General features: G+C 36.4%; 1 protein-coding gene and 1 pseudogene across 2 annotated transcripts in view; both read left to right on the top strand.

Annotated features, from left to right (window-relative positions):
• Positions 1–435: 435 nt before the first annotated feature.
• The window catches only part of CEP95 (centrosomal protein 95), a 31,019-nt gene continuing 15,886 nt past the window's right edge, over positions 436–15,568 (top strand). The window contains exons 1-6 of one of the 2 annotated variants that reach the window (XM_015589818.2): positions 436–806; positions 2,303–2,431; positions 3,574–3,681; positions 6,334–6,444; positions 9,158–9,263; positions 10,644–10,759. In XM_015589818.2, the coding sequence (XP_015445304.1) occupies positions 788–806; positions 2,303–2,431; positions 3,574–3,681; positions 6,334–6,444; positions 9,158–9,263; positions 10,644–10,759 (589 nt within the window). In that variant the 5' untranslated portion in view covers positions 436–787. The remainder of the gene's footprint in view (positions 807–2,302; positions 2,432–3,573; positions 3,682–6,333; positions 6,445–9,157; positions 9,264–10,643; positions 10,760–15,568) is intronic. The other variant, XM_006912298.3, reaches the window with a different exon arrangement.
• LOC112480124 lies at positions 15,094–15,211 on the top strand (annotated as a pseudogene).

Here is a 15,568-nt window from a genome sequence, read left to right as displayed (position 1 = left end):
ACCGCTCTATGACCTAATCACCCCGCCCCTGCGCAGAGGCCGCAACGCTCCCCGACGTTCCGGAATCCAATAAGTTCTCTCCCCTCCCCCCACGGCCCCTCCTTCAGAGTCACCCGTTTTTCGCCCTTTCGTAGCTGGGCTGCCCCTCGACCACTGGGATGCCTCAGGCTGCACTGTCTTGACTTTACCTCTTACTCGAGCCTTTCTACAACCTCAAGGAAGCTACCCTGCCCTTTTTCGGGTCCACCCTAGGTAATAAAATGGCCAGCACAGAACCCAGTCCGCCCACTTGGAGTTGTTTACGTGTTCAAAGAGCCCTTACACCCAGAACCAAATAAGACACGAAGGCGGAGCCTGACATTGTCACGTGGCTGCCCCCGCCCACCGGGTGAGCGGGCCGCACTACTTCCTCAGTAGGCGTCGGCGGAGGAATACAAAACGAACAGCTCGCCGGAAGTGCAGTGCTAATGCCACCGGGCGACCGGCCGGGGCTGCTGGGTGACACACACTGTCAAACCCACCCACCTGAGAATCGCTTAGCGCAATCTTGCTGGAGGAGAATGGTATCTAGAGCCCTCAAACCGCCGCCTCGGCGCGTGTTGCTAAAGGAAGTGCTCCTCTGATGACCAATCAGCAGCGAGAATCGTTTTAACGTCCCTCCCGCTTTCACCCCTCCCTTTCATTTCGTTCCCCTTCTCTCAGTGATATGTCTGTTTAGTGCGGCCCTTCCAGGACACCGTCCCCCGTGCGCCCAGCTGGGAGTCTGTCGGCGACCGGCATCCGCGACATGGCCGGCTCTGAGGCTGGTGAGTCTCAGCCTGGAGCCCCAGTGTGTGTAGACTAAAGTCCAAGTCTCCGAATACCCCTGCGCATTGTATCTTAAGACCTCGGACCGGCCTCAGCTAGGTCTGGACTGCCGATGGGGCTCGTGACAGCCCGTCGTAGTTGGCTGGTTTTCGGGTTAGGGTCTCTTAAGTCAGTCCTCCGTTTCGAGACTGTCGAGCGATTTTGGGGTGGGGGAGAGAAGGTCTCTGTAGCGAGGCCTGGAGTACGCCCGCATCCTGGCTGCAAAAAGGGCAGTCAGAACCCCGGACTCGTGTTTCTTTGGAGAATCGAGCCCATGTCAAGGTGTTCTTTGCTCTTGCATTGTGGGGACTGAGGTTGTACCTGCATTTGTATTGAATTTTTGAGGAATGGCACTCTTAAGATCTGTTAATGTCCCTGGCAGAGTGGAATAGTGGTGGATTTTTCTTTTCAGTGCCCTCTGGAGTTACGGGCTTTGTTTAGCACCGCTTTTTGAAAAGCGAATTGATTTGGTTGTCTAGGACGCTTTCATACTTTTCTCCAGGACAGCGTCAAACCAGTTGTCATGGTTTGGTCAGCTGTGAGAAACGAGCATGGGGGAGAAGGAGATAATGTGCTTTGAAGAGACACACACGCACACGTTGTTTCTGGGAAGAGGAAGATAATGTGCCTGGAAAACACAATCATACACTTATTTCTAGAACATATTGAAGATAATCGAATACAGAATAAAAGAACTTTATCTTTATCACCAGTCATTTCAAGGAACAAATGTTTTAAACTTTTTAAATTACTTTTGGTCAAGAAACCTTTGTAATGACTATTCTAATTCCAACAGTGTCTGGGAGTGGGATGGAGTGGGACTCAGGAAACTTAAAACAGTTCTGGTGCTAATTCTGAATTTAGGGACTCTAATGTATTTTCCATATTTTCTTTCACGTAATCAAATGTAAAAAAACTTAAATGCAGTACTGTTAGTGTCATTACTCCAGTTCTAACAGCTTAAGTTAATCACCTATTTGGACACCAGAGAAATTCTGCCTTGCACACGATAATTGGGTGAAAACATGACAAATGCTTTTGGGAATTTGAAGCAACATCCATTAATTAGTTTCTAGTAGCCTCAGATTATGTCACTAACAAACTGCCTTGTTTGGGACATAATATTCCTGTTTACTTGTAAATATGTTGTAAGTGAAAACATATGGCTTGCAAAATAAGGACTATAGTAAATAACTTGAGATTTTAGATTGCAACAGTAAAAATTGGATTTGCATCATTTTTTACTGCATTGAAATTTTAGAAGTCTGAAAATCATGCCAAGAAATTAAATACATCTTTTCAAAAATCATGCCCATGAGGGTTTTTGAAAGTCTATAACAATCAATGCCTTATTTTCTACAGAGTTTAATGTCTGCTTTTGTGAGGGTTTTTTAAAAATGTATATACATGACTTTTTCTAGTGCTGTTTAAGGCTGAACTTTTTCTTTCCCAACAGAGTGGGTGACTATTGCCAATAACCTACTTTTGAAATGTCACATACACTTGAGGATACACGAACTAGAAGATTGTGATGCTAATGTCTTTATTGCTCTCTATCAATCCATTTTGGGAGAAAAGGTACCAGGTAAGGGTACTAAAAAGTGGGAATGATAATATCTTAAACCAGAAATTTTTAGTGCCTGTACTTAGATCCTACGGTATTTATAAGATCTTGAGTTTTCTTTTTGTCTGCATCTTAGTTCTATCTAAATATTGCATTCATACCGTAATGAATCTTATGAGACTCTCCTGCCCCCAATAATAACAGCCTTAGTCAAATCGGTTTGGTCTTGGTAATCACTGTTTAATCATGCTTAATGCCTCATGAAAGTCACACCTTTTCTGTAAATGTACCTTCAAAGGTTCTAAAATTGAGTGGAACTTGGAAACTTGTCGGGTCCTGTTACTTAACCAATATTATGGATGAAAATTGGTGTTTGTACTGTATCCCTGGTTAAATATGTGAGAGTCCTTATCCCTAGATTCCTCTGCGGCCTTGGTTTGTTCATAAAGTTTATAACCATTAAGTATTAAAGCTCTATATAGTCTTTGTCCCTTTCTCACTGTTAACCATGAGACAGTGCCCTCCTCACTTCCTGGAATAATAGGATAGCCTCTAGCTGGTATCTTTGATGCTAGTCTCAATGCTCTTTAGCGTTCAGAAGCATGTACAGGTACTTAGACCAGTCTTTTAAATACATTTTTATCCTTCCCCAAACACATTCATCATCTCAACACAGAGGAGGAATTCGAAATTTAAGTTGCTATTAAAATCTTTCTGCATTCAGGTCTATACTGATCTTTTAAACCTTTACGCCAATAATTCTCAATAGGCTGCTTTAACAGGACATACAGTAACTTTCCTTTCACACCTGTTGGTTTTATCCTCTCATGGAAAGCAGCCCACAGTTATAAGTTAAAGTCTCACCTCATGCATTGCCTCCCTTATCGTATTATCATCTCTTTTAATTTAGGGACTTAATTTTCCTTTAGCATGATGCTTAATGTAGAACGTTCATATATTTATTTAATTGAATCCAATCAATAAATAAACCAATTCAACCAATAAAAATTCTACCGTGTGGAATTCAAGCTCTGTTAACTTTATCTGTTCTGTTTGGGCAGCACTTTTGTAGCAGTTAAACTTACTCAGAAGTCTGGTCAGAGACAGAAAGATGAAAACTTAGACCCTCATAGATGCAAAATGATGTAGCTTTTCTTCCACAGACCTCATAGCTATTCCCAGGAGTCAAGAGGATGAAGCTCACAATGTACAAGCAGTGATCGATTCACTGGCCTTGGATTACCTGCAGGTCAGCTTATCTCACATAACAGGTCAGTAAATACTTAACCATCAGATGTTTTTGCATTTTACTAAAATAATTTGTTAGAACCCTAGACATTGTTTAATTAGCCAAATGAGTAAACTTATGATATAGGCCAAATAGTAGGACTGAGCCGAGACAGTTAAGGCAGCCATCCTTGAGAACTTTACCAAGAGAGTCAGACATTGAGTTTATGATGGATCTGGGTCTGGGTCAGAGTTCTAGCTGGTAGTTGGAGGTGTATTTTTGTTGTTTTGTAATTTTGAAGCTACCATACTGCTTGTTTGTAGTAGCTAAAAATTAGAAACAACTAAATGTCTATTATGGAAACAGGCAAAATAAATTACGGTAGCTCCATACAAGGAACTACTCTGCAGCTGTAAAAGATGATTGATGATGCTCTTGATGTACAGTGTTCCATATAAGTGGAACAATCTCCAATATATATTGTGTGAGAAAATTGTGGTGAAGTTACAATGATAATATGCAGAGTTTGCTATTATTTGTAAAAAGAAAGGTAGAGAGAATATATATGCAATCAATTTTATACAGAAGAACTCTAGAAACCCGTACAAGAAACCTGTAATACAGATTGCCTCCAGTAAAAACTTCAGGGCTGTAGGACAAGATGGGAGGAGACTTGTATACCCTTTGTACTTCTTGAATTTTGAGTCATGTGAATATGTTACCTATTCTAAATAAATAAAACTATAAATTGTTTCTGAACCTTTTCCAAATAAATTATTTCCAGCTAATGAACAGGGACTCTTGGGAACTTGAAACTATACTTAAATCTCTAAGAGAAAGTTTATGCTGCTTATTCTTTGACGGTAGTTAAAGGAGATAAATGTTAATCAGGCTAAGTCATTTCCATCTCTTAATTTGATATTGAAAAGAACAAGTTTTTGCAAAAATACTGAAATTTTTGAGTGCAGTTTTGTTAGTAAATATGGTAAACTATTTTTGATATAATTTCTTTTGAGGGATAATGTTGGGGCTTCTCTGTTCTTTTGTATTTTAGAATCACTTTATCACTGGAGTAGGGCAATTTCTGGTATTTGTGCTTTTTAAATATACTATAGCAAAGTTGTGTCTTTTTTAATGTTGTAGTATAGACTTTTTTAATGTTGCGCTTCCACTGATAACTCTCTTCCACCCCATGAAAAGTTGCAAAACTGCTTACCTCCAGTAGACTGCAAAGCAGCTTTTCACTCCTTGTGTTCTGTTTAAAGCAGTTTCTCCTACACCATGAAGCACCGCATTCCGGCAAGCAGTCTTAGTTGCTGGGTTGGCAGAGTATGCTCCCCATCCTGGAAACTGAAGTCCTGAGTATGCCCTTGGGGTACACTTGTGTATCTGGTTAAGCCAGAAAAACGCAAGGCTTAAAAACAAGATACCGATTTAGTTGTTTTAAACAGAAAGAAAAAAACTCAAATATTGTTTTTACTAACAATATTGTAAAACGTCAGATTTCTAGTTTAGGTGTGTTTTGCTTCATGCTTGAAGTTATAAATGGCTAGATTCTCTCAAATATTAAATTTCCACTTGGCCTCTCCCATACTGGTTTGAACTCATGAGAAGGCCAGGCACGATCTCCCCAAGGACAACCTGAGTGTTTCAAGATTAAGTTCGTCCATACCTGATGTTGATTGGAGTCCATTTTAGAGGACACGTCAAGTTTCCATGCTTTTACCAACCCATTTCTTGTCAACATTTCAACTTGCCATTTATTTAAAAATCAGTTATGGGCCAGGTAGTGTGCTAGGGATTGTTTAAAGATTAATTTCTGGGCATAAAGGTGTGGTTGGAGATGAGGCTGGAGAGGTTGGGGGTGAGGTGAGATTAAGAAGGGTTTTATATATAGGGAGCCATGGACAATTTTTAATTTTTTAAAAATGGTATATACAAAGTGAATAGCAGTTAAATAGAAAAATTTAGGAATTCCTGATGAAGGTATCCTAGCAAGTTTTTTGATTACTTAGTTTTTATATTTCTTTACTATTGTCGTCTTCAGAACAAAGCACCATCTTGAAGTAGGATCCCACAATGAAACAGTGTTCTCTCCCACCATTTTTTTTCTATCAGCCAAATAAAGTTCTACTTAGCTGTTTTATATTTTGGTATAAATCTTACCAAAAGATGTTTTTTTAAGTCTCATTTATCTTGCTTCTCAATAAAGGAAAGAATAGGCCAATGAATTATCAAACACCATATTCAAGATTACTCCCTTTGTTTTTTCGAATTTAATCATGCATCAAGAAATCGATGCTTTTAATACAGCTGACCCTTGAAAAAAGCAGGGCTTAGGAGTGCCAACCCCTGCACAGTCAAAAATCCATGTATAAATCAGCCCTCTACATATGCGGATTCCCAACCACAGATAGAAAATACTATTTTGAACCACAGTTAGTTGACTCTTCATATGCAAAACCTGGGGATACGGAGGGCCGACTGTATATTTATTGAAAAAAATCCATGTAAGTAGACCCACACAGTTTGAAAACTGCATTGTTCACGGGTCAGCTATATAATACTGTTTCTCCTGGGTTGGTTTGTAATGCTTGTATCATGAACAATATTTTCAGTGGTATCTCCATTTCAAAATTAATCGGCTTTTTATTTCTTGGTTAAATATTTTAAAAACTCTCTATTCTGTGTTCAGGAGAAAATATAGTGAAAGGAGATAAAGAATCCATTAAGAATCTCCTAGAAATATTTGATGGGTTGCTGGAGTATCTTACAGAACACATCAGTGAAACATCTTATGAGAAAAGTAAGTTTAAGAATAGAAATTTGATTTGGTTTATGTCTACGTTATGTCTCTTTTTGCATTTTATATCTTTGCCTATTTTTTCTTCATAGGAATTAGAATTACTAATACACTGATAAATTTAATGGTAAATTAAATTTTAATTGTTATGGTTTTAAGTGGTTGAAAACTCTATCCTAGAATGCCATCATAATCTTTGTCAACTTGGATGTTGCTTATAAATTACTTTAAAACTATTCTATAATAGAAAGCTAAATGCTGGCAAAAATTGCTTATTATTGCATGAAATTCCTTACTCCAAAATTTTCTATGTTAGAACTGCCATTTTTTGTTAAAAATTTGGATGTTGCTGAGGTGTCAGCAGGAGAGATTGGTGCATTTCTGTCTTCAACCCACACTTAGGTTTGTGACAGCCTGAATATTTTTTATTTTACTCTTTGAGTAACCCACTTTCCTAAATCGTAACAATTTATCATGTGAAATTTCGATATTATGTTTTTTAATGATAATTATAAAGATCAATAATTCTGTATTTTCCAAGAGGGTTCTGGTTATTTAAAGTAGATCAGAAGTATATGAGAGCTATTTATAATCTTTGGCTCAGTAAATCCCATTTCTAGGGGTTTATCCTAAATAAATTATACAAAAGAAAGGCGCTTGAAGGGCCTCATTGCATTGTTATTTATCGTTACCAAAAAAGCCCTCCATGTCTTTAATGGTTAAGTAAAACAATGTTATATGTCATGGTTGGAATAATATATCACCCATTTAAGAATGGGTTTACCTTTGTAAAATTATTTTTAAAAAGTTTTCAGCAGTAATAGCAATTAACATAAATTCTAATATGAACGAAGACAAAATAATTGGGTAGGCTCATCATTCCTAATTCTCACATTGTTGATTGTGAGAATTATGCTGTGATTATAACATTTTTTAGTTAATCTTAAACTCTTTAGAGATAGTTTTTATTCTTCCTTTTATTCTTATTGCTAAAAAGATTTAAAAGCATATATAGATAAGGTCTGGAAAGAAAGACTGAAAGGCATGCCAAACTGGATATTTTTTATTTCCAAAACTTTTGAATGTTGAGTGTTTTTGAGTGTTTAATATATGTAAAATGCCAGCCTAGCTACTCTAGGAAGGTTCAAAGCTGCATGCCTTGTTTATTGCTCTCAAACCTGTACTCACATCAGAGAAGTAGCCATAAATATATACAATAAAAACATCATAGGAGAATTGGAGGAGAGTGAATGACATGTGAAATTCACCTAATTCAAGGCTACCAGTGAGTATTTCGATGCTCTGTGGCATTTTAGTCATTTTAGCTGCAAGATTAAGAGCTAGAAAACTATATCAAAGTAAAGAGGTCGATTAATTTGGAATGTTATAACGACAGCAGCAGTTTTTACAATGTAGTGCTTGATTGCAGGTCAGAAAGGGATGATACTGACCTGGCCAAGGATAGGGCAGTGGGGATGGAGAGAGGTCAGAACTTATAGATACTGTATGTGAGTCTAGTAATAGTTAAATGCTGAGGGAGAGATCTTCACTGGGGGAGGTCAGTAGTATGTAGAGAGCTTAATGCTGCCAGGAGGGAGCTGCTCAGAGGGGGCCTCCCTATGTGGTAGTATGTATCTTAGTTGGACAGTATTTTCTAAAGGCTGATTGTTACCTTTGCAGATCCAAATTTATATAGTAGTATTACTTAGAGCTGATCAGATTCTTTCAAATGGCAATGGGAAATAAATCCTTATTGTCACTAGTTATATCAGGTGTGCAGAACAACTTCTTCTGGTACCTGAGCTAGCATTTCATTTACCACTGAAGACAAAGGGATTTGAAGGCAGACAAATTCCCCTCTCTGTGTGACTGAAGCTCTCTAAGCCTCAGTTTTCTCATATGAAATTCTTTTATGGTTGTAGAGAAGATTACCTAAGTAGATATTCATAAATAGTTTAGCACTGAACCTAGCTCAGAGTAAATGCACAATGACTGTTAACTAATATTATTAAAATATTGCTTAGTAAATACAGAAATAACAAAAAAAAAAATGAAGAGGGGATGTTCAAACAGGGAGTCTCTAAAAATGGGGATAGGAATATCCACAGGGGTAGATCTGAATCATAGGAGGTTTTATCCACATACTTCCTAAATCACTCCCCTGGTGAGTTACTGCCTCTGGTGAAAGTGTATTCATCAGGTATGTTGGAGTAGAAAAAGGCTTTTAGTCCTAAGGAAAATTTTATACAAGCCTTGATGTGGTCTGACTCTTAGGCTAGGGCATGATTGTCTTAGAACCTGAGGTAGCTGACACAGTCATGTTTTTCTGAAGCCTAGTCATCTTGCCTCAGACATCCGTTACAGATAGAGAGGTATAAAGAATAATAAGTAAACCTACCACTTAGCTTAAAAAATAAAACATTGCTAATACAGCTGTAGACCCTGCTTTTACAGCAACATTTGTGTTATATATGTTACCCAATAATACATGTTCATTACAGGTAATGATTTGGTTCTTTCTAATCTCACTTTTGCAATAGCCCAGTTTACTAGGAAGAGTTGAGGGTGCCTAACTGTGCTTACCTCTACCCACTCCCTGTATAAAAATAGTAGTCTATTAACTTGGGTTTTTTGTTGGTTTTTTTTTTTTTTTTTTTTGTAATAGGGAAGAGTGAGGCTCATGCACAGTTTTTTTTTTGTATTTTTATTTCAACAGGTGAAACTGGACAGGGTTTTAAAGAATCCCATGGAGGAGAACCTTTGGAAGAGTCAGAAAGTACCAAAGAATCCAAAGCATCATGGAAAAGAGTTTCTTTTGAGAGGTAGTACTCAATGTCTATGAATTTAATTAAAACAAGTTATGCTTTTCCTTTTCCTAAGAAATAAAATTACACACAATATACCAGAATGGCAGCAAAAAAATAAACAAAAACCAAAAAACTAATGTGAAAATTTTACTAACTTCTCATGTTTTAAAGCTCCCTGAGGGAGTTTAAAGAACCTTGAGCTATGTACAGTACTTAATTCTCACCATTAACCACCTACTTATTTTTTAATTTTTCCACTCATCTTCAAAGTTGTTTATATTCCTTGCACAAAACTTGGAAAGTACAGAGAAATTAAAAAGCAGGGGGAAAAAAATCTACCATTCAGAACTAAATAACTGCTTGTTAACATTTTGTTTTACTTTAGACTTTCTTACTCTGTTGTTTTTTAAATTCAGTCATATTATCTATATAATTTTGTTCCCTGCATTTTAAAATTAACACATCAAATCTTTTCCCCAGTTGTTAAACTCTTTATCTTTTTTAATCACTGTATAACATACCATTCTTATGGGTGCATCATAATATACTCAACCACTTTTCTAAAGTGGTTGAGTATTCCAGTGTTTTTATATTATTTTTTAAAATGTGATATATACCTTTGTTTATTCCCTCCCCCCCGCCCCCCAATCTTTAAGCTGCATTTAGAGTCAAAGAGTATGAATGTTACAGGGCTATTGAACGTTGCCAAATTGCTTTTCAAAAAGGCCATGACTATTTATACACCCACCTGCAGGATGAAAGTGCTTAGTTACTGCGCCCTCATGAACCAGTACCATTGACCAATATCAGAGTTTTAAAATTTGTGCTACTGTTCAACACAAAATATGTCATTACAGGTTTGATTATACTTCTGCAAACTAGAGGTTGAACATGACATTTCTTTTAACTATCTGATTCTAAGTTTTTGTATGGAATTTGTCAAGGCTTGAAAAGCATGGGCAATACCTTCTTGTTTAGATATAGTACACTGTGGAAAATATATCTTAAAGGAAACTATCATAAGATAAATTTCTTGGCTTTACTTTTCATTAGATTAGAAAAATAACATAAGTACAAAAGTGAAACGGTACAAGGATATTTAATGCAAAATATTCCCCTCCACTCCAAATACTAATGAGTGTTTGTTGTTCTTTGTGTGTATTCTCCTATAATTTAATCCTTAACCCTTTATACACAGCTGTTTTTACCATACATATATCAGAAAAAAAAAAGCAGCAAGAAGCGATAGACAGTAGAAGAGAGTGTCTATTTTTCTGTGCATAGCAATGAACAGTCTGAATACTTGCAGGCTGCTTGAAGCAGCTCTTTGAGTTCTCATGGGAAGGGCCCTTTGTGGTCAGGCTGGGCCCTGAGTAAATGAAGGAACTCTTTCAGGTGTTCCTCATCATCTGAGGCTTTGGGCCCCTGTTGGGATGGAGATGAAGCAGAATCCACTGGTGAAATAATTAGACTCGGAGACACAGCACACACCTTTTCTCTAAGAAGTAATGGTGAGTAGTTAAACTTTAAATATCAATTGTTATTCAGTATGCAATTATGAAAATGTAAGTAGTTATACTTAGGAGTGTATAAAGTTGCGAAGAGTAGAGAGAGCCCTAACTGAACTTCAGAATAAATTCCAGAATACCACTGTTGTCCACTAAATATGAACAGTAATCTGAAATCAGTCAATGGGAATCATGGGCACATGGGCAAATAGGTGGATGCAAGATTGTCCTGTAATATGTGGGACTTGATACCCTAGGAAGAGAATTCTGGATACAGCTTAACAGTCTACTCACATTCAGGTTAACCCTTAAGTATAGATTCTTGAACTGGGTGACTGTTTTCCTGGTTTCAGCCAGCACGTCTATATATCCAGTGGCAAGTTTTCTCCCAAGCTGCAGGCCACATTTCCAATGATCTACTGCTTATACACAATAAATCTTCGTATCTTTCAGGCCTGTTGTGAGCTTCTCACCTTGCCTTCAAACCATCTCACTCCTTGTCCTGCCCACCTTGGTTGCCATGCTCTTCTGTGGCACATACTGTTCCTTCTGCAGGGATACTCTTCCTTTCTAGTTCTGGCAAACTCACCATACAAAGCCCAGCCCCTCCCCCACCTCCTCAGGCTCTGAGGCTCTGTATTCCTACAGTATAGGTTCATCATACTTCGGTAACACCATTCTCTCGCTGGATAGTTAACTTTGAGTTTGTCTATTATGTTAACTGTGAGTTCCAGGGACAGTAGCCACAGCATACGCATTCATCAAAGAAGCACATTTCATAATGATAAAGAGATCAATCCAACAAGAGGATATAACCCTTATAAACATTTACACACCCAATGTAGGAGCACCTAAATATATAAAGCAAATACTGACAGACGTAAAGGAAAAGATTGACAGGCATACAATAATAGTAGGGAACTTTAACACCCCATTGACATCAAAGGATCATCTAGACAGAAAACCAACAAGGAAACAGTGGCCTCAAGTGACATATCAGACCAGATTTAATATTTTTAAAACGTTTCACCCAATAGCAGATTATACATTCTATTCAAGCGCACATGGAACATTTTCCAGGATATAACATATTGTTAAACCACAAAACAATTCTCAATAAATTTAACATTGAAATCCTATCAGGTGTCCTCTCCAATCACAATGATATGAAACTAGAAATCAATTACAAGAAGGAAACTGAACAACACAAACGCATGGAAGTTAAATAATATACTACTAAACAGTGGATTAACAACGAATCAAAGAAGAAATCAAAAGAAACCTTGAGACGAATGAAAACACAATGACCTAAAAGAAAAAATGAGATACAGTAAAAGCAGTCCTAAAAGAGAAATTCATAGTGATAGAGGCCTACCTCAAGAAACAAGAAAAATCTCAAACAATCTAACTTTATACCCAAAGAAACTAGAAAAAACAACAGGAAACCCAACGTGACTAGAAGAAAGAAAATAATAAAGATCAGAGCAGAAATAAACAAAATAGAGTCTAAAAAATCAATATAAATGATCAGTGACACCAAGAGCTGGTTTTTCGAAAAGATAAAATCAATAAATCTTTAACTAGACTCATCAAGAAAAAGAGAACCCAAATGAATAAAATCAGAAATGAAAGAAGTAACAGCTGACACCACAGAAATACAAAGAAGTATAAGAAAATACTACAAACAGTCATATGCCAACATATTAGACAACCTGGAAGAAATGGATAAATTCCTCGAAACATACAATCTTCCAAGACAATCAAGAAGAAACAAAATCTGAACAGACTGGTAACTACTAACAAAAGATCAAATCAGTAATAAAACAACAAACAAAAGTTCGGGACCAGATGGCTTTATAGGTGAATTTTACCAAACAAAGAATTAATACCTGTTCTCAAACTATTCCAAAAAATTGAGGAGGGGATATTCCCATGTTTATTTTACAAGGTCACCATTACTCTGATTCCAAAACCAGACAAAGACATTACAAAAAAAGAAAATTCTAGGTCAATATCCTTGATGAACATACATGCAAAAATCCTCAACAAAATATTAGTAAACCAAATTCAACAATACGTTAAAAATATCATACACCAAGACCAAGTGGGGTTTATTCCTAGGATACAAGATTGGTTCAGTATCAGCAAATCAGTGTGATTTGCCACATAAAATGAAGGACAAAAATCACGATTATATCAATAAATGCAGAAAAAGCATTTGACAAAATCCAGTATGCATTTATGTTAAACACTCTCAACAAAGTGGGAACAGAAGGAGCATACCTCAACATAAAAGCCATATGTGACAAGCTGACAGTTAACATTATACTCAATGGTGACAAGCTAAACGTGTTTTCCTTAAGATCAGGAACAAGGCAAAGGTATCTACTTTCACTTTTATTCAACATAGTATTGTCCATTGTATAGCCACAGCAATAAATGCAGAAAAAGCATTTTTTTCAGATGAGAAATAAAAGGTGTCAAAATAGAAAAAGAAGCAATAAAATTGTCATTATTTGCAGATGACATGATACTATATAGAGAGAACCCTAAAGATTCCACCAAAAAACTATCAGAACTGATAACAATCTGGTAAAGTTGCAGGATATAAAATTAATATTGAGAATTCAGTCGCATTTTTATCTACTGATAACGAACTATCGGAAAGAAATTAAGAAAACAATCCCATTTACAATTGCATAAAAAAAAAATACCTAGGAATAAATTTAACAAAGGAGATGAAAGACCTATACTTGGAAAATTATAAGACATTGAAGAAAAAAGTGAAGAAGATACAAATAAATGGAAGGATATACTATGCTCATGGGTAGGAAGAACTAACATCATTAAAATGCCCATACAATCTATAGATTCAGTGCAATCCCTATGAAAATACCAATGGCATATTTCACAAACCTAGAACAAATAATAAAATTTACGTGAAACCACAGAAGACCCCAAATAACCACAGCAATCTTGAGAACTAAGTTGATATCAAACTATAAGACTATAAAAATCAAAACAGCATGGTACTAGCATAAAAACAGACACACAGATCAATGAAACAGAATAGCCCAGAATTAAACCCATGCCTGTATGGCCAGTTAATCTATGACAAAGGAGGCAAGAATATACAATGGAATAAAGACAGTCTCTTCAATAAATGGTGTTGGGAAAACTGGACAGATGCATGCCCCAAAAAAAGAAAAACCAACTTCTTACACCATGTACAAGAATAAACTCAAAATGGATTAAAGTCTTAAATGTAAGACCTGAAACCATATAACTCCTAGAAGAAAGCATAGGCAGTAAACTCTTTGACATTGCTCTTAGTAATATTTGTTTGCAGTCTCCTCAGGCAAGGGAAACAAAAGAAAAATGAGACTACATCAAACTAAAAAAGTTTTACACAGCAAAAGAAACCATTAACAAAATGAAAATACAACCTACTGAATAGAAGACGATATTCACCAATGATACATCCAATAAAGGGTGACTATCCAAAGTATATAAGAACTCATACAATTTAACACCAAAAAAACCCAAACAAACAATAAAAAATAGGCAGAGGACTGGAATAGACATTTCTCCAATGAGGACATAGAAATGCTCAATAGACATTTGAAAAGTTGCTTACTGTCACTAGTCATCAGAGAAATGCAAATTAAAACCACAATGAGATAATACTTCAAACCTGTTAGAATGGTTATCTTCAGTAAATCAACAAACAAGTGTTGGTGAGGGTATGGGGAAGAGAGAACCCTCATGCACTGTTGGTGGGATGACAAATTGGTGCAGCCACTATGGAAAATGATGGAGGTTTCTCAAAAAATTAAAAATACAACTAATGACCCAGCAATCCCATTTCTATTTATCCAAAGAAATACACAACACTAATTCCAAAAAGTTACTTGCAGCATTATTTATAGTAACCATCAGTTTGTTCTCTGTATAAGTTTTGTTTCTGTTTATTCATTTCTGTTTTTTTTTAGATTCCACATATAAGTGAAATCATATGGTATTTGTCTTTCTCTGACATATCTCACTTAGTATAATATCCTCTAGGTCTGTCCATGTTGTTGCAAATGGTGAGGTTTCAATCTTTTTAATGGCCTAGTTAATATTACATTGTATATATGTACCACAACTTCTTTATCCATTTGTCTGTTGATGGACACTTAGGTTACTTCCATATCTATGAATTTATGAAGGGAGATTTGCATATTTAAAACATTTTGATGTGAAAATGGCCATATTGCATTGGATTATGAAAAAGGAGAGCACAAAAAGATATTTGCTGATTTTTAAAAGACATGAGTGTCAAAAATTTAAAAATAGTCTATGGCCATGCTATCCTGTATGTGCCGATCTCGTTTGATCTCGGAAGCTAAGCAGGGTTGGGCCTGGTTAGGACTTGGATGGGAGACCACCTAGTAATACCAGGTGCTGCAGGCGTTAAAAAAAACCTTTTTTTAATTTAAAAAAATTTAAAACCATAATGTCTTGGAATCAGTTGCATGGATTTGGGGATGTGTACGAAGTGAATTGTTCTGTATTTAGTGATTGTCAGTTGATCATATTGGTATCGATGAGTTTTCAGAGTACATTCTCATACCTTCTAAGGAGTAAGTTTATTGTGAATTCTTTCATAAATTGAAAAAGGGATAAAAAAAGTCATTAGGAGAGGTCACGAATCCACTTTGTTTATGGAGAGTTTGTGTATTGTAGATTTCTGAGAGCAAAGTGGATATTCCCTCAATTTCAATATCACTTTCTGTGTAATAATATAAAGCTGATTCAAAATGTTAAGCA

This window comes from Pteropus alecto, unplaced genomic scaffold (assembly GCF_000325575.1).
Source record: "Pteropus alecto unplaced genomic scaffold, ASM32557v1 scaffold134, whole genome shotgun sequence".
NCBI classification, from domain to species: Eukaryota; Metazoa; Chordata; class Mammalia; order Chiroptera; family Pteropodidae; genus Pteropus; species Pteropus alecto.
This window is presented reverse-complemented; position numbering and strand designations above follow the sequence as displayed.